Here is a 25,205-nt window from a genome sequence, read left to right on the forward strand (position 1 = left end):
GCTGTATCCTACATACTAATTTAAATGAGAAAGAATCACGCATCTGACGTAGCCTAATCCTTACAAGATGTACAAGTCATATGAATAATGGTTGTATTATTAATATCGGTACACTAATGACCAATTCGTCTTTCCGTATGACATATTTAAAGGCGGTCAGTACTTAAGTAACTTGTAATCAAAACCATGGTCGTTAATTTGGATGTTGAACAGTACGGTCAGTGGTGGCCTAGTGTTTCAATTTATATTACTTTGGAATCTGGCAATAACTTTATTATAATGATTCCAATAAATTTTAAAATAGCAATATCAAAACCCATAACTTTACTGATACCAATAATAATGGTGATAGTAATAAACTTATAGTAAACTGAACCAATAAACGTTACCATAGTGATACTAATACACTTTACCGATACCAATAAATTTTACTGATACCAATAACTTTACTATATATGCTGATACCAATAACTATAGTGAACCAATATATGTTACGATAAATACCAATAACTCTAGTGAACCAATACACTTTACGATAAATACCAATAACTATAGTGAACCAATATACTTTACGATCAATGATACCAATAACTTTAGTGAACCAATAAACGTTACGGCCAATACCAATAACTATAGTGAACCAATAAACGTCACGGCCAATACCAATTACTATAGTTAACTAATAAACGTTACGCGCCAATACCAATTACTATAGTTAACCAACGCTTATACAATACGAACACAGATACACTATTTTTAACATTGCATTAAAGGTTGATTTAATTAAAACACCGCCTTTATAACAATGAAAATTGAGAAGGGTGGTAACACTAATATATATAGTAGAATATATTAATACTGAAATATAATATCTATTTATAGATAACTGTCACGATTCGCCAGGTCTACATGTAACAATGTCAAATTTCTAGTTAAAATGATAAAATATCGCGTAATGAGGAAAAAAAAACCTTCTCGGTTGAACATAAATCAGTTAATGTTAGTATGCCACTTAAGACAAATTTCACCTTTGTGCTTCGTGTTAGGCTCGAGGAATGACGTAAGTACCAGGATTTATTTCTCTCAAATTTCTGCCTTTTCGAAGATTTAGTCTTCCAATAACAAGGTGCCGCTGGCCTAGTAACCAGTAGGTCTCATGGTCCTCGGAATGTTTTAAAACGTGGTTTCCCCTTGTCAGTCGGGCAAGGACGGAGGGGTCTAGCAGGAAACGGTGTGCTCGTAAAATAACCATTGACAGCTGGAATTTGAAGAAGAGTAGGCGGAAACGCCCGTATCCGAATAAAATTCCTTTCATAATACACTGCCCGTCTTCATTAATCCAGAAGCCGGTGGTTCAGAAAGTAGAGCGCTAATCTCCATATTTCATATCGAATAATTAATTATATGTTGAGAATATTAGTGTCAATCCTATCCTCAGCGACTTTTGTATATTTTTCTATGGCTGTACATAGAATGAGGTTTATGGGCAGATCAGAATGGAATTTAATACCGGAAAATTATGTGGGCTAATTTAATACTGAACAAGAATGAAATTTAACTTTGAAAAGAAAGTTATTTAATACGGAAAAGAATGCTATTTAAAGGGACAATAACACTCTTGCTGGCTTGACAGCTCCAGAAAATAAAAAAATAGCCTTATTCTAAGTACTAGATGTGTTAGTGTCCTACTTGTTGTGTATATTATCCATTAAATCCTATTTTACTTGTCCAGAGGGTTCAAAAATATTTTTAAATCCAAGTCACATTTGAAAAGCTTTACGTCAGGCTTTTCAAATCATTTAGTTGAATTTTTCCAGTTTTTTAAATTAGGTGTGTTAAGATGAAATTTGTATCATCAATTAATTGGAATATTTTAAAATAGTGCAATTTGTTGACCAGAATAAAGATTGGGACATATTATTCAGTTACAACAAGAGTGGTATTGAGCCTTTAATATGAATTGAAATGGGACTTAACGTTCTATTTTTCTGCATCAAACTAGCTAATGAAGAAAGACATGTGGTATGCAGTTAATTGAACGCAATTTGGTCAGAATATCGGCTTATTGGTAAACCTTGTTTTTGTCTTCTCCGATCGACTCGATGCCTTTTCTTTGTAATTTCTAATGTTCGATGAAATATACGAACAATCCATACTGTTTAATACTTATGACTGATTAGTTGATTGATTTTCTGTCGCCTGGAATGTCGTCATTTTGTAATCATCATTTATCTCCATGACAAACAATACAATGTAAAAACATACGCATGGTAAACGTATTTTCATTATCTATTATTGAACTATTATAGCAAGAACGGTCACCTCTATTTCTAATTCTTACATAATGCACCTTTAAAAGTATTTTATGAATTGTAGATAAATCAACATGTTTTGTCTGTATTGGATAATGTTGTTGAGTGTAGTAGAGGAGGTATGGGGTCGAGCGCGACTAGTGGAGCCACCAATGAGATCAAGTTTATGGCGGGAAGGTATCAGCAATGTTCATATTAACTATGATGATAATCATGTTAACTGTGGTGGCTTTGACGTAAGTAAATTGAATCCGGCTCTGTGTTTTTACAATGGAAGCCGGTAAGTACAGTCTCGTCCCGTCATGCCTTCGAGTTGACTAAGTGCGAAGCCATAGATAATACCGTATGATTGCCGACTCATGAATTCTCGACGTTATGTTGCGAAACGCGTGAAACGGCGAGAAAGGTGGTTGATCACTTCCGGTCTTCTGTTCTCGCTGTTTGTTTACTATAGGCCCAGTAGCGATATTTTTATTTAGCGCTTTCTTGTAGTATTAAATGTGGCATCATCTGGTTAAATGGTAACGAGAAATAGAAGCAATGTTCGAGGTAAGAATAAAAATGAATATCTTATAATTTTGATATTATATTGTATTATAAATAAGTATTACATTTCATGAAAATCTCGACACGTGTGTTGTCCAGTTAAGGCAAAGTTTGACAGCTTTGACCTACTTTTAAAAATCGGCAAAATAGAGTTTTCAATTCATTAATTTGTAAAATAATACTTGCAGATCATTAATAAATCGTAAATATATAAAATACAGTTTGGTATGAATAATAACATTGCTGTGTTGGCTATATATAAGCTTTTAATTACACAATTTTTTAAAAATCTTTTGTATTTTCAGCAGAACGTACTGGTACCCGTCTTTTGTTTGCTACCTAGGGGCCTAGGGGAGTGCCAGCTTGTGAAGCAAATATATTTCATGTTGATTTATTGTGATACTGATAAATATTTGTATGTTTTATTTATGTTATTTACTTCTTTTCATATTGTGTGTGTGTGTGTGTGTGGGTGGGGGGGGGAGGGGGTATAAATATTGAGACACTAGACATTAATATATTGATAAAGTATTTTATTTTATGTATCTATTTATTTATAATTTTTTTTTTTTATTTCATTTTTTGGGGGGGGGGGGGGAGGGGGGATATTATTATTTTCATTATTTTATTTGTTTTATTTTAATACTCAACAAGGGATTTGGTTTAAATTGTTTGATTGTATTATATCATTATTGATTTTAATTTTGTATAGTTGAATTAAGCATAATTATTTAATTTTATGTATTTCAAACATCAGAAAATAAACCATTCAAGCTATGTGTAATGTGTTTGTATGGTTATGTTGATGGTTAAATAGGTTGAGAATTGAAGCCAAATGACCAATTTTCGCGAAAAAGGGATCTGCCACTTGGTGTTACAGAATTCAGTCAATTTTGCTCCGATATTGATAAGGTTGGTTTTGTTACAATGCTGAGATGTATGGCTTTTCAGGAAATAACTGCCGGTCGATATTTAAGGATATGGGTTTACTGTTCCATGTAATTAAATTAATCATTAAAAATATAACCTACAATTTTTGTTTCAATTAAATAAGTTAATCTTTACAATACTATTAGGCTATTGCATTTTTTGATTTAAATAATTTAATCTTATCAGTTGAGGAAGAAAGAGTTGGTATTTCAATCTAATAAGGTGCCTATAAATTATATAATTATTCATCCAATTATGTAACATTAACACTGTCTGATCGCTTTATTTAATAATACATTTATTAATTTATCATAAAAGTATTGTTAATTAAAGATGCGTTTTTAAATGTTAAACAGGCATGATGTAAGAGCTAAATCTGCTTATTGCAGGTCTTTCTTTGGGCCTTAATGTTATGTAAATTATCAATTAGACATTTATTAACATGAAAAGACCATAATCAACTCGCGATGCCATCTGATTGCTCAGATTTTAAATAGATTAGAACGGTATGGTGGTAAATTTTCAATATATTCAATTTGCATTATCTATTTTTGAAATGTTATAGTTAATAACGAGAACGACCAGCTCTTTATCTAAATCTTACATAATTCCCCTTCAAATTTATGTCTATTGTTATTGTTTTATTTTAATTTAGGACATAAAGAAATATATTTTGGTTCTCGCTTGGATGACGTGTTTTAATTTTTTTTTTTTTAAAAAAAACCCCTAACAAAACAGTCTTGTTAATTACCCCGGTTACACGAAGTAACTCTGTAAAAAAATTTGACTAGATCTATAGGCTAATTTGTCAAGTATGCAAACAAGTTAAATGTTAATGACATGAATGATATTGGATACCGTAATCATATATTCATATAAACAACATGATGAGATAAATGTAGTGCCTTACAATTTTTAAAAACTCATCTGTTACAAACAAGTGATAACTTAGAGCTAAAGACTTTGTGTAGGTATGTTTTGCCAAGCGCTATGAACACAATTTTTGCGGAATTTTGGCGCTATAGAAATGGACGTTCATTATATTTATTTATTTGGTTCTTCTGGAAAAATACATACATCTATTTAAACACCAAAAGTACTTGGCTGTACTGTTCAAAAGCTTATAGTTCCAAATTTTTAAACAAAACATCTTTCACATGATTTAATTAGCTATTTATTTTTATATCGAAGCCCGAAGAACAGGAAATCAAATTGGTGTGGCCAACATTGAAATATCAGATATCAAGGATGAAGTTGCCTTTATCAACTCTTGTAAATCTTTTAATGTACAGGATTCCTGGAAGAATCTATTTTAGAACACAAATTCCCTTTCATTGATAACTAAAGCAATAATTCCTTTTATATTTAATACTAATAGTGTTTTCTTTTTCCTTATATATAATTGTTATATCTACTGAAGCTAATTTAATTTCTCAACAAAGCCTAGATCAAAAAGACTATGAAATAATTGCTTACATTGGGGTGGATTTATATAAGTAAACTTTTTTCCAGTTGTGCAAGCTGAATAAAAAGTATGTGTGTATTTTATTTCTTTTTTTTTGGGGGGGGGGGGGTCTGCATTTATAAAATTAACTAAATTAAATGACAGAGCGTCAGAGGGACTTAAAATAATTAAATGGCCATTTTCTAAAATTATTAACTAGGCCTAGATTGGAAAAGAATTTTGGAGGGATATTTACATCTTTATCAACTAAAGTATACAAACAAAGCTGAATTTATTAAAAAAATGCACATTTGAATATAAACAAGATTTTTAAAACTGTTCCAATATACCATGCAATTGATAATAAAATGCAACATCTAATTTTATTAATCATACTATAGATAGGCCTATACCGTAGGCCTGTGTGTGGCACAGAGGTGCGGGTTAGTTAGCTCGCAATATAACCTTTTTCCTTCTGCAAATTAAATTGTAGAACATTTTTTTTGAAGTATTAGAAAAATAAAAATAAAGGTGTTTGAAGTATTATCTCTATATCAAAAATATTTCCTAATTTTAGTGTAAATTGGTACGGTACATGATTCATGAATGAAGAAAGGCATTTTTTGCCCATTTGTAACCTTTTTTCAACTTAACGTCACACAGTAGCTATTTCATCTTTTGCAATAATCTAAAAATATTTTGGAAGGAGATATCTTGTTCTTTTTTTTTCATATAATTTTTATATACGTGTTCATTTTATTAATTTCATAAACGTAAGTTTCAAAAATGTCAATTTCGCGTGTCACTGTGCGTACGTACTGTCGAAAGCTAGACCGGAAGTAAACAACCCCCCCCTGCGCAAAAAAATATGCGCACGAACCAGAACGCAACATCACGTAAAGGGCTAAAGACGAGTCGGCAATCATACGGTATTATCTATGGCGAAGCGAAGAGGCCGCGAAAGGCTACTTAACGGCTTCCATAGTTTATGCTTCTCGTATTCAGGTAATCTTGTGGCACACAGATCAGCAGTAAATATTCGCTAGGCCGCGACAATCACTGATAAGGATGACATCCATGCGACTTAATGAGCCAAAAATATTAACTTTTTTCCTCCGACAAATTAAGTTCTAAAACATTTTTTTTATGTACTAGAAAAATAGTTAAAGACGTTTGAAGTATTTGTAGGTAAAAATTATTACCTATTTTAGTGTAAATGGGTATTAAAATGAGTAAAAGGCGCCATTCTGCTCGAATCAGTAACGTCTTATGTAAACGATGCACGCGCCATTGAGCCAATGGTTGGACGCCGCGTGATATGACGTCATGTATTGAAGGCAGTCATCTTTTACAGAGAAGACTGTGAAACAGATTAATCTTGTGGCTGGCCGATTGATCTGACGCATGCGCTTACGGTCATAAAGTCTGTCAACGCGGTTGGCATAGAGTAAGGGTTGTCTACATAATCTTGTTGGTTTTTCCGATTTCTTTTTAGCATTAAGATGTCAGACCCATATATATGTACAAGAGAATTGTTGAAATAAAACTAAAAGACACCTGCAAATTATCATTTGTGGAAAACCGTTCAGATCCATGAAAATCAAATATAGACCCACCCTTCTTTTATAAATTACAGATCAACCACATCACTATCACGATGCACTAGCTAACTAACCATGGGCCTAGACGTAGTTCAAAGGAAATGAATTCGGGTTTAACGCCCGCTTTGCTGCACCAGGCTGAAAAATACAAGTTACAAAACACTAAAGGAACATTATTATAAATAATACACATTTTTGATTTACAAATTTAATTTTTTTATTTGGCTAAATACGTTTGAAAAATTAAACTTTTCATTACAGCATACTTGACATAAATTCAATTTACCTAAATTGTTTGTCTAACCTCCAATCCATAAGCCACAAACCTGATCTCGGTCATTTTGTCTCTTTATTAAAAATCGGTAATCACCAGAGAATAAAAAAGAAACGATTTATATAATTATACAATTTTCTCACTGCAGTAAAGCTTGTTTAAGAGGGTGTTACGATGGCTTAGTGAGTATAGCGCTTAGTCATCAATTTGCCCCGACAACTGTCAAACACCTAGTTTTTCGGATGTGATATAAAGTCTCGTATGTACACGTTGGGGTTCAAATAAAACAAGCCTTGCTAGTTGGAATTCGACGAAAGGTAAGCGGAAATATCTCTGTTCAGGCAGGGTTAAAGTATAGACGCCCAATCTTACTAGAAAAATGCTGGATTACTCTAAAAACACCCATGGGGCAAGCACTGGGCAAAAATGTCAGGGTATCATTAACTGGCAACCCGACGGCTTGTCTGACGGCTTATTATGTGCAAACTTGATTGAGGGAGCGGTTGTTATTTCTTTATCGAATGTTTAGGCTGTTTTGGGAACTTTGAGGGGTGAAAGTTTGGAAAGGTTGGGAAAAAGGTTGCGATATGTATGGTAAATGGACAGTAATGACAAATACATTCTGACAAATGGACCCTTTTTCAGTCAAGTTAGGTGACAAACATGGCTTCTAAAAACATACATTTTGTAACTAATACAAAGTTTTGAGAGGGATTTGAAGCAAATTTGTGATAGATTAATTAGTTTGAATATGTTTTTAGTCCAAATATATCACCAAATCACACAGTTTGTACGCGGGAAAGTATCTTTAATTAAAGTCCTGATACAAATGTTGTGTGCACCAAGAAAACCCTCTTGCAAATAAATGTGTAAATTGAACTGTCATAATTGACCCTTTGCGCCCAGGGTCAATTTGTGCTTGTTTTAAGTTCTGTCTGGCTAAAACTTCATACTATATGTAGCATGACATAAACGTGGGTAATTATTTCGTCATGATTTGTACCTAAAGGCATATTTCATATGACAAGAACTATAATAAAAAAAAAACATTATACAAAGATATTTATTACCGGTAAACGCTTTCACACGCCAAACTCATAAAACTAGTACATGTATATTAACATTGGTGATCTGAGGTTTTGTAGATGGGCTATTCATTTCTGAAGATAAACATCCCGCTCTTTGAATTAATTAAGACGCAATAAATCTAAAATAAAATAAAGGACATTAACTTAAGGTATTTTTTGAAGATACATTCAAAATAAATATATCCAGCATGTATTTATCCTATACCTTTAAAATAATTTCTACTTTTAAATGAACAAATATAACGACATTGCGCACGATTCTTTAATTTTTGCATTATATCCCGAATTTTCACTATTGATGAATTGATGATATTCACTTTTATAGCGATTGCAGGCTGGTCAATGATGTATTTTATAAGATAGGAAAATGGTTTGGCACAACAGATTGAAAAAAAAAGAACAGATTCTACATGTGCGTTTATAAAAGCTAAAACATAAATGAAAACAATTGCTCGCTGAAACTTAAAAAAAAACCCATCCCACACAGAAGTCTTGAAAACGTAACAAGGAGAATGTTTATTTTCACACACACGCACACATTTCACCAGTCGAACTATTCAGCATACTTAAAAAGAAAGAAGAAAGGACTGAAGTATCGACAACATAGCCCACTGTGGTCAAATTGATCAGAGGGTATATTATAGCGTTATATACACTTCAAAAAAAAAAAAAAAAGAACGCATAGCCCATATTTCATCATTTTTTTTATTTGAACGGGATCTTTGTTTCCATAAATGTTACTTGTTTTCAATGTCATTATGTAAGAATAAAAACAATGTCGGGCTTCTAATTGTGACTGGTCATATTGTTTGCCAATATTTGTTTTCGCTTGATTGCACCAAGACACATGAGTATAACAATTTCGCAAGGTTTTCGCATTAAACCGATATCTAAGGTCTTTAAAATCCCCGGGTTCTCGGTTTCAAAATCAGTTGCACATGTAAACACCAAACCAGTCAAGTGATACCACATCTAAATGAAGATCAAGGCAACAACGCTATTGGTCGGTTACAGGCAAATGAATCCCAGACAGATGTAGCCAGGCGCTTGAATTTTTCCCAGAGTACCAGCTCTCGCCTTTGGGATAGGTACCGACAGCGAAGTTCAACACGTAAACGCCTAAGCTCAGGTCAAACAAGAGTGACCCCACCTGCCCTGTATCGTCATTTCTCGCCTTTGGGATAGGTACACAGTGGTTTACTTATTTCGTCTAATTAGTAAAATAATATGTACCTAATCAGACCTAATAATTGTGTAGCAATAATATTTTCAGTAAACTGACAGTGAAAAACCCACAATCAGTCAGGAGGTAATTGGTAGTTGAAATATTGCTAGCCGGGTGTGGACAGTGTGGTTGACAAGGATTACACTGGGTGTGGGCGTAGCCTGCCTCTGTTTTCGTACGCCGTACAATCGCCATGCTTATTCTAAAAATTGAAAACAAGTATGGCGATTATGTAGTGCGGTAATTCATTTTATTTAATTATCTCTGTAGTTTTGTAATCGGAGTTCAGCTTTAATTATATCTTGTGTCAAAAGTTATTTTGACATAGAAAATAGATTGCTAAAATATTTAATTTTTAATGAAGTGGATATCTCGTTGCATAACTGTCAAATGTTGAAACCAATGCCCGGGGCCATAAATATGTCAAGCCAGTCTGAAAACAAAACTGTTGACGCCATTGTACTGTATAAATTGTCAAGATTAGTAAATTGATAAAGAAATTGTTTGCCCGGGTTGACTCCAAAATTTTAATAGGGCATTGAAAAACGTTTCCCGTTTTCTGGAGGTAGCACCCCTAGGGTTACAAACAACGTGTGCCGAATTTTTGAGATAGGACATTTAACCAAAGTCCAGTAGATCATACATAAGAATTAATGACATGGCGTTGAAATTCACTGTTCATGCGAAATTGTGGTCATTGTGGTCATGACAGAGTGAACCATGATTGATAATGCACCGTTCCACTGAACAACCTTAGAAACTATTAAGTTAAATATAGAACAAATAATAAGTTGACGTCAACCAATCCAAGTTCACAAGCATGACACCCGAAGTAAAATCCAAAGCTGAATTTTAACAAAGAACTCTATCCCAATGAACAAACAACTGACAGACGAATATTATTTATGTATCACCCAATTTCAAAGTGGCTTGACAGTTTAATATTGTGTGTTTCTTACATTAACAAAGTTTGACATTAATATCCTAGTTTAACATAATATTCTAACGACTTGATTCGGGGTCACAGTATCATCACTTACTCAAAGACTCATCATCTTATGTATATAATTGAAAGTATTATTTTCGGGAGAATATTAAACTGTCATAAAAAAATTACTATCTTCTAGAGGATGGGTTAACCTGTCCCGTGAAATAGGGTTATCGTCTCATATTTTGTCTTACTATTTTGCTCTGACTTTTCGTGAGGCCATAGTTTTCGCCATTATCATTATTGATTCTATTTCAGTACCAGTGGAAGACTGCACAGGGAAGTTGTGGTGCTTGTGGTGATCCACTGTATGGACCATACAAACACGTGTATCCTGGAAAACATGCCACAGGCATTGCATTGCGACACATTTCCAAAGGAGATGTGCTAAACGTAACCGTGTTTGTAGATATGAATCAGATGGGGTATTTTCAGTTTAATTTCTGTCCACAAACAGACCTTTACAGTTTTGTTGATCTTGGACTATGCTTTTCGAAAAATCCCTTGACTGTATGGGAGACAAATTCCTCCAGATATTATGTAGGTAGTGCTGGTGGTTTATTAAGCCTTCATCTGATACTTCCGGATGCATTACAATGTGAAAATTGTGTACTACAGTGGGTATACGTCACAGGTTAGTAACCCTCATCGTCGCCATAATATTTCTCATCAGAAGCAATAACTGATATGAAATGGGGTTTAACCTCATACTTTTCCGGTGGGGGTGAGGATCCTGCCCAGATATCGTCGCTACTGCCTACGGTTAATTCGAATTCCGAATGTCAAGGGACCCCGTTTTTTCGTTGCATTAGAACGACTCAGTACCGCCCTGCATTACCATCAAGTGGAATCCAAGCTGGAAAATCCCGCTGCATATTCTGGACCATGACCTGGATCGAAACTGGGATCCTCTGTGTAGCCATCCAGTCCCTTACTCACTGCGCCACCGTGTCTTCCAGTAACATCACCACTGCCGGCATGTGCATATTAATTAACAAGATTCGTCCTCATCGTCATTATTTACGAATCAAGAATAAATAATTTTTGATGAGGCTGTATCAAATTACAACCTATGATATATATTTGAGAGACTGCCTTAGGCAACTGAACTCTTTAAAAGAATATCGTTGGTGGAATTCCGCTGTAGACCGTGAAGTCTTGTGGTCTCCACGCCCATTCCCCAGTTGTTCAGTATAGAGGGGCGTTGTGCAGTGCCGAGCCTGTAATGATACAGGCTTCACTCTAAATAAATAATAATAAAACAAATTTACAAGAAAGACGTAACAGAAGTAATGTGACCTATCTATCTGGGCTGTGATCGTCTCTTGAATGGCGATAGTCTGCCAGTTTATGTCATGAGTTAGAACACCAAACTTTAACAATAATTATAATGGCGGTAATCCCGGTAAAATCTCGGAAAACGCTTAAATCAATGAAATAATAGTGAGCAAATAGCTGGGCAAATCCCAACAACGAGAACATTCTGCAGTACGAAGGATGGGATGTGCACTTTGAAAATTGTACCTCAATGCAGAACATCCTTATTTCCCCTCTTTTTCATGTTATACGTAAACATAACCGCATTTTAGTCTCAAAATTACCGAAACGAGACGTAACATTCCATTCCTTTCTAAATATTTCATTGCAAATAACGATCTTCATTTCAGGTTACAGAACTGGTAACGATATACAGTCGTGCAGAGAATGTCTAGGGTGTGGACCACAGGAAACGTATATCAACTGTGCTGATTTTGCCGTCCACGCGACGTCTCCTCAAATTGCGGAGTCACCTACACTGGTTCTTAATCCCGGAGGGCTTCTTTCAGGAGGTCCATCTAATCCAACACCCCATACAGAAGCAATCGCTAATCCGGGAACAAATAGTTCTGCATTTCAATCAGAAACGGTGATAAATTCAACAGTCAACTCAACACTTGCTTTAGAACCACTACTACGACTGAAATCAATAGCTTCCATGACTCCGATTGTCTCACAAACGACAGAATCGAATTCCACAATTGAAACTCCTGTTACTACCAATTCAACAAGTCAGCAATTGGAATCATCAAATAAGACATCAAACACATATAATTATTCAGGCTCAGCAAATTCAGGTGTAACCGATAAACTGCCGTCTGTTCAAAAAAAGGAAAACACCAGCGCTCCACCTATACAGATAGAGTCACGGCTTACATCAGTGACCCCGCCTTCTGAAACAAAACCGACAGGAACATCTCGTGGTACACCAGAAAGCATAAATTCGACATCCGGACTGATAGTAAAATCCAGTTTGGCGACCCCTGCCTCCAAACAGTCAGGTATGTCACCTGAAATCAGTAAGAAGGAAAATAGTGTGACTCGTCCTGTTTTAGAATCTTCCCCATCCTCCAATTATGTACACGCTGGTGTTGAGAAGAAGGCTTTGCTGTCATCGTTAGCTAGTCCTGTACCAACAAATGTAAATGCTCTAGAAAAAACACCTTCAGAAGTAGATAACAGGACTCCTTCGGGGAATGATACAGGTAACCAAATTTTGACCTTACGATAGTTTGATATGGCTAGGCCTCTTTGATTTCAGTACAAAAATAAAATGGTAAATGAAATGAAATGAAATGGGGTTTAACGTCCTACTGTTCTGCTCCTATACTGGGCTAATGAAGACGGGCATACGCCATACAGTGTGCTATGAGGGAAATTTTGCCCGGGCAGCGGCACTATCGCCTACTCTTATATCGTCCAAATGCCAGGGGATCTTTTACGTGCATTCCAATATATACACGGGACCTCGTTTTTTTCGTCCCATCCGAACGACTATAAAGCTGTCCTTGTCAGGCCCTCCGTCCTGCATCACTGACAAGGGGGAACCACGTTGGAAAATCTGGTTGAACTTTCTCGGCCAATGCAGGGATCGAACACCCGACCTCCAGGCTAACGAGCCAGCGTCTTACCCACTTAGCCACGTGATCCCCTAATAAAATGGTGGACTTCATTGAAATTGTTTAATGAGATGCGTTGAAAATATAAAACAGATTTTGTGTTAGGCTATTGAGGCTGAGAAACAAAGATAAAATAAACTACCTACTCTTAATATTTTGAAACAAACATATAATAACGTAAATCTTGCTCCATCACTGGTGGAAATAACATTATCAACTCAATTTTAACTAAATCAAAAAGGTTTAGTTCCTGATATTAATCTTGTAACAAATATCTTTTATATTCTTTCGGATTTCGTATGATATATTGAAGTTATCGTGTGTAGGTACGCCAATCGCGACACCCACGTGTCTTTATCGTTCATTGTAGCCATAAGTAGTGTTGTAATGTTTGTGTAATGATGACTTCTCCTTCCATTTGACCTGGCGTGATTCGTCAAATGCGAGCGAGCCGAACGTAAGGTGTGTGCGCATTTGATTACGAAAACATACCGACTAGTGTGATGTTCTACTCAATCATTATACGGTTTTCATAACTTTTGTTACACATTATTATTTTTTTTTCTTTTTCAACAGGTGGAACGACAGTGAGTTCGAATTCTCAACATGGGTCTGCTGTTTTAAACGAGCATGCTAATGTACCCGGTTTTAGTGCCATCAATATCGATGTGCATAAAGAAGTGTGCCAAGCAAATTCAACAAGCCTAGTTTGTGAGCCACCAGAGCGTTCCGTGTGGTGCAGAAATAATTGCAGGACTAACAGAGAATGTCCAAAGGTAGACTGCAGGTGTGCGTGTGTGTTCGGGGACGGTCGAAAATATCCCATTGCTCCCAACCCTGTTACGATCGTTGTGAGATCTACAACCTTAACGAAAAAAGATATGGTGCCCAAAGTGCCTTGTTATAAACCGAAGCCCCACTGGCTCATGATAACCGGGATTCGTTCGTATTGTAGTGACCATTGTCCAGGAACAGCATGTAGTATATACTGTAGACGTTCTTTGTGTTAAACAGATCTGAACTGAAGTGATCATGTTGTGGTCGGTGAACAGTCAATTGCTAAAAAAATCAGAATCTCTATGATACATGCATATCATTAAAGATATATACTATGCCGTTTTAAACTGTATGTAATGTTTGGATAAAGAGGCATTGTCATAAATGTACATATAATTGATTGGCAGAATCACTGACCTACTATATTTCACAAGAGTTTTATATAATCCCTGAAGACCTCTCAAAATTTATACAACGAATAAACTGAAAGATTATTCCAGACCAGGCAACTAAATCTAAAATCTAAAATTTACTTTGAACATTTCCGATGTATCTGTATTGAAGTCAAAACCAATGAGCTAACGCCTCTTTAATCTTTAAATGTAATCTTAGAAATGGGACACTTAACTCTGCAATATATAATGGACAATATGACTTTATATTTTCATTATTACAACATATTGTTCCAATTGTCTATCCTGAAATAAAAACAATAACCGTTTTCAAATGATTTAGGTTAAATGACTTCAGAAGAAAATATATCAAGTTATCATACTATTAAGTGGCACCGCGAGCAATGTGTGTGTGAGAGGACAAATTCAATTCAAGACTCTTCTCTGTTTCACTTTTTATATACATTTTTTTTTCTGACGAAGACCATTTGCCCGAAATGTGATTTCAAATTTCTCAGAAAAGTCTGGGAGCTAGAAAGATTCGCTCAGGGCGCATTTATAAAGCTTAGAACGGTTATGATAATTTGTGAATATAGAACCAATCTTCTAGTTGAGTATGAATTGTTAATTAGACATTAATTAACTTATCCAGATCATAATCAACTCTCGATGCCATCGCTAGCCTGTGATGTTTACTGGAATTGAATACATTTTGTGATAAATGGATTTGAATACATTTTGTGATGGATGATTTAACGTCAAAATGAATAATCTGGACTTTGTTTTTTATAGTACCTACTTTAGTAATGATGATCGAGGCTAGGCCTAAAATTCAATTTGACTGAAATTTTCAGCACATTCTCTTTACGTTATCTATCTTTTAACTATTATAGCGAAAACTGTCAGTACTTTATCGAATCTCCCATAATGCTCCTTTAACCCGATAGTAATATGAGTGTATTTTAACTGTAAAACAAGTTCGTTAATCCATGATGTATGTATTTAGTGGGGGTAATAAATATTTGGTTTGACTTTACACAAACACACCGCCATACTAGCAAGTCCCTATATAGCTGCAATAGGAACGGTCAGCAGACTGTACTTGCTTGTACTTATATGTTGGTAGGAGAAGTGGGCAGTTACCCACCCCCACTCGCTGCTTTCCCTTCATCCCTTTATTTCTATCAGATACGGATCTTTTGATATTTTGATATGCTGGATATCATCTTTTATGGTTGTTAAAGGTTGCTTAGTTGAATTCTTTAAAGAAAACGCTTTATATCGAGTTGAATCTATATCATCACCAGTATGACCATACAAATCACAAATAAATTGTTACAAATGTTTAATAAGCTAATCACCAATGTGCCAACCTGAGAGGCTAAACAAAACCCCACACGATATGGGTACACATGGTTTCTTGAATCATTAATTAGTATCAGTACATTTGCTTGCAATCTGTTTGGTCAAAACTCTGACGTCATGGCCGACGGATGACTTTTAGCACCTCTTCACAAACATTTGATATTCAATACGTATTACGCTTGACAAAAAATAGTTCGATTTTATTAAACTAATTTTTCTTTAGTGCGAAAGAATGGTAAATGTGGAAACGAATTTGCACCACAGAACAATGATTCGACATTTGACCGTTGACCGTATGATGTCTTTATCTACTATGTTCATATTGACGCCTGGTTTGAATCCATTGAATAAATAACATTCCCAAAAATGTACTCAAGTTTGGAAATAGAGGCATCCCGGCGATTGTTAAATTGCAATATGTTAGGGTTCCCCATGTGCCGAAAATTTTCCCTACTAAAAGTAGTACTCGACACGGTGTATGTGCACGCTTCGGTGGCCCGAAGTGATTTCTGCCTAGTCACGCACTCTGTTTGAGTCTATAAATAGCCATCGCACGTGAAATTCTCAACACATCTATCAACTATTACATCCGTACAAAATCTATTGTTGACGATTCTGAATAGCAGTAATATTTAGCTTTTTGTTTGGTTATTACAGCAGCTTTAAAAATTACGTTCGTTTTATTTTTTTAAATTGCTTTATCATTAACTATACTGTTAGGAACGGCATCTTTTGGTTTAGTACAAATAATATCTCTGAAAAACTCGGGTAAGACACGAACATGATACTAGCAGTAGTTTCATTTAACTTTTATAAGGTTCTTAAACATTTTGTTGAGTTGCCTATACCGTGCGTGTTTCTACAATCAATTTCTTGTTCCAGCTTTCTCTCATGTTGCGTAAAAAAGTAATCTTGATTATCCCGGCCTGTCAATCATACGGAGAATATTCGGTAGACTGGTTAAGCGAGACTAATTTCAAAACAAGGGCACGTAACCAAGTTTTTGCTCAAAAGTGCCTGGATATTATGGACGAGACTCGGAACTATTTTTCAGGCTATTACTTATCGACGATTAAATGGTCATAGCTTATTAAAAGTACAACATGGCCGTTTATTTAGTGACTATAAATGTGCCCAACAGATTTAAGGATTGGTATATATATATATATAAATATTGTGGTGTAATTGTCGAGCTATTTGGAGATATTTATTTATGGTGGGACACCCTAAATATCTACAGTGCCGGACTGGGCCCACCCGTCCGCCTGTCCGTGACAGGTGGGCCTAAGCTCATTAAAAATAAGTGGGCCTAAACCTATAACGAAAAAATAAAAAAGAAAAGAGGCAGAAAAAAGAAAAAAAGGAAAAAAAAGAAAGAAGGAAGGAGAGGACAGGACACAGGACAGGAGAAAGAAAAGATAGGAAAAAAATGACTGACAAACAACACAAAAAAGAAGTGTACTACAAAGAAAAAACTTTATGAGTTTGACCTCATTATACCGAGAACCGTGTAATTCATCTTTTGTTTTTGACAGTGAAGAGAATTCTCAAATTCATTTAATGATAGCCTCTGTAAGGTTCGGTTACGTGCAATCCTGTTCATTCGGATAAACACATATTCGTTTCAATGTTTTCATCTTATAAATCACCAAAAATTCGAGATCTCACTAAAAATTCAAGTTTTATTATCTTTGGGCATCTTTCAACAATAAGCATAACATCTTTCAAACAATAAACATAACGTCTTTCTACAATAAGCATAACATCTTTCAACATCTTAACGAGTGAATCAGTAAATGAGTAAGTGAGTGAGTGAATGAGGTAGTGAGATTCGCTGCAAAATATAACAATTAAAAACAATTAAGTATTATAAATTACAAGGATTTTCATATATTATTAATAGTAGTTATCTCCCTTGAAAACAATGTTTTGTCTTGCATTCCACAACAAGAGGGACCTGCCGGGGTCAGAGGTTAAATAACTGAGATTAGATAGCCGAGATTAAATAGCTGAACTTTCCAACAACTTGTTATTTTACAGTTTTTCTACAAAACTTTACCTTAATTCTAAAAAAGAATGGTCTACATAATAAACAGTCAAAAACTCACATTTAATTGGTGACTTTTCTGAACTTAAAACATATTCATATTCATCTTTTTCAACAATTTTCAACAAAGGCTTTCAACAGTGCTGGTGCCTTGATTTCCACAAAAAATTCAACATGGCTATGTTGCTAAGCAACCTGACAGAGCTTCGGTTCTAGCCCACCAACACATTAATTACTACTTTGTTACATTGCTCAAAATAAAAAAGTGGTCATCATGCATAATGGAGACAACAGCCTCTTAGGTCATTTTGTTATCTAATTGTATCAGGAAGTCAAAAATTTTTCTTCTTCTGCTTTGGTCTGAAATGCTTGAAAAATGGGTTTGCGGTTGTCAATTTTCAAAATTTTAGTGTTAGTGTTAGTTTCGGTTAACAAAATGAGACAAGTATTATCAGATTATAAGCAGAGTACGGTTCGTTGATCACAGCCAATAAAACACTGGCATATATATTATGTAACAGTCTTGGTTGGGCAAAAAAACTTAATTTTACTGGGGGGGGGGGGCGGGAACGTACTTGTGTGGGCCTTGGTCAATGACCTGACAGGTGGGCCTTTGGCCCACCAGTCCGGCATTGAATATCTAAGATTCAGATAGATCGCCCCTCATTCTTGCTATAAACAAAAGATAATCAAAAATGAATATATTGGAAATTTCAGTCACATTACTTTATTGTGGCCGACGTTAATGTTAATTGAGGGTTTGACACGATTATTTATTTCACCGTTAAATTATTAAGTGGCGATTGTGTTCTTATTCATTAAATACCACCACCATCCGATGATCTAGAAAGTTGATTATGGGCTTGTCATGTGAATATATGCCAATGTAATAATTCGAAGCCAACGCATTTAGGTCCCGTACTGTAGAAATTCTTATCAAAGTCTGAAGGTCAAAGGATCAAAATTGTAGAAGGATAAACAGCTGATCGATGACCTGGCCGAGATAGGTCCAGATGGACATGACAAACGTCATTATGAATAGATCTCTGTCTGAAATAAAACGTCTTAAGTCATCATTTGAGATAGTGGCTTAACATATGGCACGACTTTCTATGTCGGAAATACGTGATTTATTTAACCATATACCTCTAAGGCTCTAAGTTACTATTTGTGTACGGAAAAAGCAACATAAACTGCGCAAAAAAAAAACCCTTTGTAGTTTTGCTGAACAGTGCCCCTTTCAGCCTATTATACTCCCACCCGCACACATACACCATGACCTCGCTACGGCTAAAAAAACCTGCCAGATCGTGGATGAGAGCGACATGGACATGACGAGGTCTTGATCAGCGTAGTAAGAGCGTGGTGGGGTCGGCTACTACTTCACAACGCGGGTTTGGGACATGCGCCCTATACGCATAGCGAAGTCATGTTTAAAAGAAGCGTAGCGACAGCAAAGTGAGAGCTGGGGCAGCATACCGAGAGCGGGGAGAATCTTAGCGAAGTCGTGGTTTTTGAAAGCTGTTTGCGTTAACTCTCCTGAGTTGGATCTGATGAATGAGGGTTAGTACGCCAAAAATCCATTAGACGAGCTGAGGTAGCAAGGATGTGATCGTCGTGTCAGTGTGGTGTGGTCTTCTAGTTTGTGGCAGCAACGTAGTTGAGCACGGTGGGGAAGTAGCCGTGTGTCGTGCAAGCGTGGAGGGTTTGTGACTAGAACGTGGTATACCACTTGGGATGAGAACTCCCCGCATTTCACCACGACCCCACCACACTCTATAGAATTGTGGCTCATAGCTAGTAAGAGGAATAAGATGATATGAACATACGACAATGCTTGATTGTCCCATTCGCCTTTCATAATATACAGGATACTTGTCAGGGATGGCTCTGTTTGTGTGATTAGGACACAAAACACACCACTTGTCAGTGCTGGCGCCTGAAGGCCTGGCAAGAAAAAGGACCATGATTAAAGTGATAACGTCTGTATACTATGTTCCTTTTGAATTACATGTGAGGGAAAATCACATGCTTTCTGTCGTTCTGAAATGTGTTGATCTGATGTGTCATTCCGATAGTGATGGGTCAATTCTATATAATTTTAGTCAGTAGTTGCAGTCAAAACTGTGCACGGTGCAAATATTTTGCCAACGTAGATATTGTTGGCCTTCGTGGAACTATTTATTTGACAAACAGGAAGTGTTTTACGAATGGGACAGGAAAAATCTCAGATCGTCCATATCTCGGTTATTTGCCAACGGGTCATCGTCGGGTTTTCATTTTTGGAATCTTTGGGCTCTGACTGTCGGTTTTTCGAAATTCGAAAGTTCTCTCGATTAGTTTTATCATCAAAGATATGCGAAAGTTTTCTTCAGCATTTTTCAGACATTCAAGATGAAGTAACTCCGTTAGTATTTGAGATATCAAGTTGAAACTTGGTAGAAATAAGAAACACTTTGATGCTTTCAAAATGGCATATTAAAAAATTTGGGGCGGTTTCCAGAAACTTCCAAAAATTACCGAGGCCTTCTGTTTTTTCACGAACAGGAATAGTTCTCTCCTTTTTTTTTTTAAAAAAAAGCCTAAAAATGACATGATGTTGTTAGCTCTAGATATTGTCTTTCATTTTCAGAGACGTTGTTCGATAACATTTTCAATCGTTTGGCCGCCATAGAAAAAAACCTTCAAATCGATATGCCGCCGCAATTTTGATTCCGATTTTCGAAAAATTTTTTGTTTGTTTTGAACTACTGCAAATGGCAACAATTCTTAGGTGATCTAGCCGCTCAATGACGCTTGACCTTTGCATATATGATGACCCCGACGTCTACTGACATCTAAAAGTGCGGTCTTGAAGTATAACTTCCGGTTTTATTAAAAGTTCAAAATGACAAGTTTTTCCACTTTAATAGGTATTAAATGTTACTATATTCAATAGTTCATGGTGTAACTTTGTTGTTGACATGACCAGACGTGACCTCACGCACTGAAACACACCAGTACTGCTTTTACGCAGTTCTAGTTAAATGGAAGTTGAATTTTGGCTTGTGGTGGGGCACACTCGAGGACCGTCAAGAGCAGTAAAACTCTAAGCACATCCTTGATTGTCGATACGCATAGCATTTTTTCTTAGAACAAAATTCAGAAACCCAATTAATACATAAAATCTACGGTATTATACTGACGCAATATACACTTTATATACACATAGTTTTATTTTCTGATTTGATTTGCTTGGTGTATTAAATCATTAAGTTCAAGCTCAGAAGTAGGCTACACTAGATGTAAAAACTATATGTGTCCATTCGACACTTACTAAGTCATTTCGTGACTAACATGGTTAAATTTAATTTCAATAATTCCCTTGTATAGGGGTCTTTAGCTGGGCGGGTGGGGGTGTTTGGAGGACTTGGATGCAACCTACGAGGTTGAACAGGCGACCCCTCTCCTTGTCACGTAGAAACGGGGATCGAAACCAGCGTCTCACCCACTTAGCCACCGTGACCCCTGTCTGAAATTGAAACAATTCTGGTTCTTATATTGAAATGAAATGAAATGGGGTTTAACGTCCTACTGTTGTGCTCCAGCTGGGCTAATGAAGACGGGCATCCACCATGCAGTATGCTATGAGGGAAATTTTGCCCGGGCAGCAGTACTATGGTGCACGCCAATGTGTACACGGGACCTCGGTTTTTCTTCCTATCCAAACGACTAGACAAGTGTCCTTGTCAAGCTCTCCGTCCTGTACCACTGACAAGAGGAAACCATGTTGGAAATTTCCGATGAACTTTCTCGGCCAATGCAGGGATCGAACACGCGACCACCAGGCTATCGAGCCAGTGTCTTACCCACTTAGCCAGTATGGCTCCCATTCTTTTATTGAAAAAGATCAAAGAAAATTCTTGCTTGATATTAGGAGACAATGTGGCTCAGTGAGTGAGACGCTGCCACACTAACTAGGTGGTCCCGTGTTCAATCCTTGCCAGTGGTACGGGACATAGGGCCTGTCAAGGAGAGAGAGAAATGGAGTTTAATGTCCACTCGACAGTACAAACTACGCCATAGCAGGGCACATGGTTCAATTTTTTTTAATTATTTGCCTTGCCTGTAGGGGTCTTTTGCAGTGGGGGGAAACCTGGGGACCTGGAGAAAATAGTTGTGTAGTCGTTCGGATGGCACAAAAAAAAAATACTGACATCGCACGGAGGGCCTGACAAGAAGCAATGTAATTCAGTGCACATAAAAGAACCCTTGGCAATTGGAATTCGATATGTCAGGGCAACATTTCCCTCATAGGAAACTGAATGGCATATTCTTGTCTTCATTCGCCCAATCAGAGAAGAAATGTAGGACGTTAAACCCCATTTCATTTCATATCAGTTGCTATAATACGCTGTGGCTTAAAGAGTAAGATGCAGGCTCACTGACCAGGCTCCCAGTTGCCCGAGACAGTTCATTAGGATTTTTTCTGACATGGTTTCTCTTTGTCAGCGGTGTAGAACGGGGGGCCTGTCAAGAATTTGTTTATATTTGGTGTAGTTTGGACCAAAGGCAAAATTGAGGTGCCATGTACACATTGGTGTGCACGTAAAAGAGTTCGAGGTCCTGTGTACTCATGTGTGTGCATGTAAAAGAACCCATGGCAGTTGTAATTTGATATAAGAGTAGGTCATACGATATATGTCAATGTAAAATTTCCCTCATATCACACTGAACATTCTGTGTTTGTATATAGTACGCTCAACACAAACCAGGTCACTTCCAAGCTAACATTTGGTTCTATGCTTGTGTCTCTTTTTTTCAGTGCAGGGGTTGGATGCATGGTCTAGTGGTTAACGTGTGCACATGAAATCACAAGGTCTGTCTTTGAGTCACGTGACATGGTTTCGATTCCATACTTAATTAAATCTGACAAGGAGTAGGGTCGCCTGTCCAACCTCGTGGGTTTTCTCTGGGCCCTCCGGTTTCCTTCACTGCTAAAGACCCTTAAGTACAAGCGAATTATTGGACAGTAAACCCCATTAATCCCCCTTCTCTCTTTAGCGGTGGACACACCAGCCGAATCATTTGGCCGAATCAATCTGTGCCAAATCACAGCCAAATTAATTCGACCCAATGTGTGGTCACACTTGCCGAATCCTTCACCCGATTCACCAGTCGATTGCCTCACCTTGGTCTTAAAACAATCACATGACTTTTCGATATATGATTGGTGATTGGCTAATGAATTCTACAATCTTGTGATTGTTTCGGCGAAGCGGACACACTAGGCGAATATAATTCGGCCGAATACTCAAAACGTGTGATTTGGGCGAATATTCGGCGGAATGACAGTGGACACTATAGGCGAATATCAGCACCGATTGATTGGACTAGTTTGTCCACCGCTTTTTCAAAACAAAGGAATATGCACTAACTCATTTGAACAACAATAAAATGTCAGCAGCATAAAAAATTGTAAACATAGGATATACAAATTTAATAGCTATCATATTCACATGCAAAATTGGAATTTTTATTTGACAAAAATGTATGATGGAAAATTGAAACACAGGTAAAATTTTTATTTCTCAGCAAACCATATAGCCTGCATTATAACTTACAAAATCTTACTTCGCTTTACATTAGTCCATTTTTTTGGATGTTCTACTTTATTTTTTGTAAAGTAATTGATATCCAATTTGATAAGGGATTGGTTATTTTAATAAAGTTTTTCTTACAAAATCTTCTCTGACAAACTAGTTAAACATCACAGCATAGGCTATAGTACAAAATTAAATGAGAGCAAACCCTTTTTTAGCTTTGATCTTTTAAAATATCTTATTGAATGAAATGTTTAAAATGTGTACCGTACTGACTATACACATCAAATCTCATCCAAGGATTACCAAATTTCCAACAAATTTACTCTTACCGTGTAGCCTAGGCTACATGATGGCCTGTTGTTATTTTTAGGCACCTGAATGACCGAATCATTGATGGAAATTCCAAGTTTATTGAGCTTTACATAAGACTCGTTGTTCACTTTTTGAAGGCGGTAGCCTAATGAAAGAAATGTCGACCGTGTCCGTTATCTCTTTCGAGAATCCTCGCTAATCGCTATATTATACGACTCGTTAGTTACGATTACGTTTCTGCCACGGCGACAGTATAATTTGAAATAATGTAATGCCAAATAAGGCATGCTTGTATATATTACATTTCGTGTGTCACCACATTAGGCTCTAATGAAATTCAACTATCCAAAAAACATTCAATTTTCGTCGGCCATTTTGATTATGCCAATGGCTGTTCCCTCATTTTTTAAAGACGGAACGAAACAGCAAATAACCGTGGCCAATTGGATTAATTAATATGTGTAATTACTGACCACAGGATTAAATTTCCCACAACAGAAAGGGGGATACCGAAATAATAAACTGTGTATTTAGTATTTGGACTTCCCGGAGAGCGAACCCCGCTAATGACCTATTTTTATCGACAGACTCCATTTTTCTACATTCACTTTAGTTGATTCAGCGTACAGTTAAAGCAAAGACAGGGCTAAATGATTTTTTTTCTACTCACGAATAAAGTAAAATAAATAAAAGAATATAATATTTTTTTTCTTTTTTTTTCTAGTCAGCAAAATAAAGTGGACTAAAATACGGGACACCACTTATCACAATGGCACGCGTTTAACCATTCGGCCACCCAAGAACATTCCTTTGACAAATAAAGTGCCCAAATCATTGTAAATAAATTGACAGACAAAGAAAATTGTGTTATAGATACGCACATTTCTCTCATCAAATCAAAAATTTAATTGATTTAATAAACTAAAAACATTGTGGATAATTGAAATTTGAGAATTATAGTTTTCAAATGTTTAATTCGAGAAATGTCGAAGATTGTAAGAATAAGTTTAGAAATGTCAATCATATAATACGCTTTAGCTCTAAGCAAAGACTGGTGGGCGAGGTTTGTTGTGTAAATTAATAACAATATTAACTAAATGGCAACAGGATGTACCCCGACATTCGCACACACTAGAGATATTATCGTGTTCCTATTTAATTGCCTTAAAGGGAGTCTTTGTGGAGTAACATCTTTTCGGTTACGTATATCGTACATCCATGTAATGTCGATTGTCTAGTCTCGATTTGATTTCCACTTTCATTGAACCTATAGTGAGTGACCAATTAACAGTTTGCTGATTAATTAAATCGAAGGGATAACTCTTCTGATATTTTAACAGATAATTTCCGAAGAGCCATGTTTTGATATACGCATATGTTTTA

At 36.2% G+C, this 25,205-nt stretch overlaps 1 protein-coding gene across 1 annotated transcript; it reads left to right on the top strand.

The window, feature by feature from the left end:
• Nucleotides 1–1,005: 1,005 nt before the first annotated feature.
• On the top strand, nt 1,006–15,519 carry LOC126808711 (uncharacterized). The gene is made up of 5 exons (XM_050533638.2): nt 1,006–1,060; nt 2,377–2,548; nt 10,667–11,042; nt 12,076–12,930; nt 13,921–15,519. The coding sequence occupies exons 2-5, from the start codon at nt 2,387–2,389 to the stop codon at nt 14,352–14,354; spliced, it is 1,827 nt and encodes a 608-aa protein (XP_050389595.1). The 5' UTR covers nt 1,006–1,060; nt 2,377–2,386; the 3' UTR covers nt 14,355–15,519.
• The last annotated feature ends 9,686 nt before the right edge of the window (nt 15,520–25,205 follow it).

The sequence above is a fragment of the Patella vulgata genome, chromosome 1 (assembly GCF_932274485.2).
Source record: "Patella vulgata chromosome 1, xgPatVulg1.2, whole genome shotgun sequence".
Taxonomy (NCBI): domain Eukaryota; kingdom Metazoa; phylum Mollusca; class Gastropoda; family Patellidae; genus Patella; species Patella vulgata.

Excerpts from the sequence above, each read along its gene's own strand:
- LOC126808711 (XM_050533638.2), top strand. The coding sequence starts at position 2,387 with ATGTTTTGTCTGTATTGGATAATGTTGTTGAGTGTAGTAGAGGAGGTA. Across the intron at positions 2,549-10,666 it reads TTAACTGTGGTGGCTTTGAC|TACCAGTGGAAGACTGCACA; the intron begins GTAAGTAAATTG and ends ATTCTATTTCAG. Across the intron at positions 11,043-12,075 it reads ACAGTGGGTATACGTCACAG|GTTACAGAACTGGTAACGAT; the intron begins GTTAGTAACCCT and ends TCTTCATTTCAG.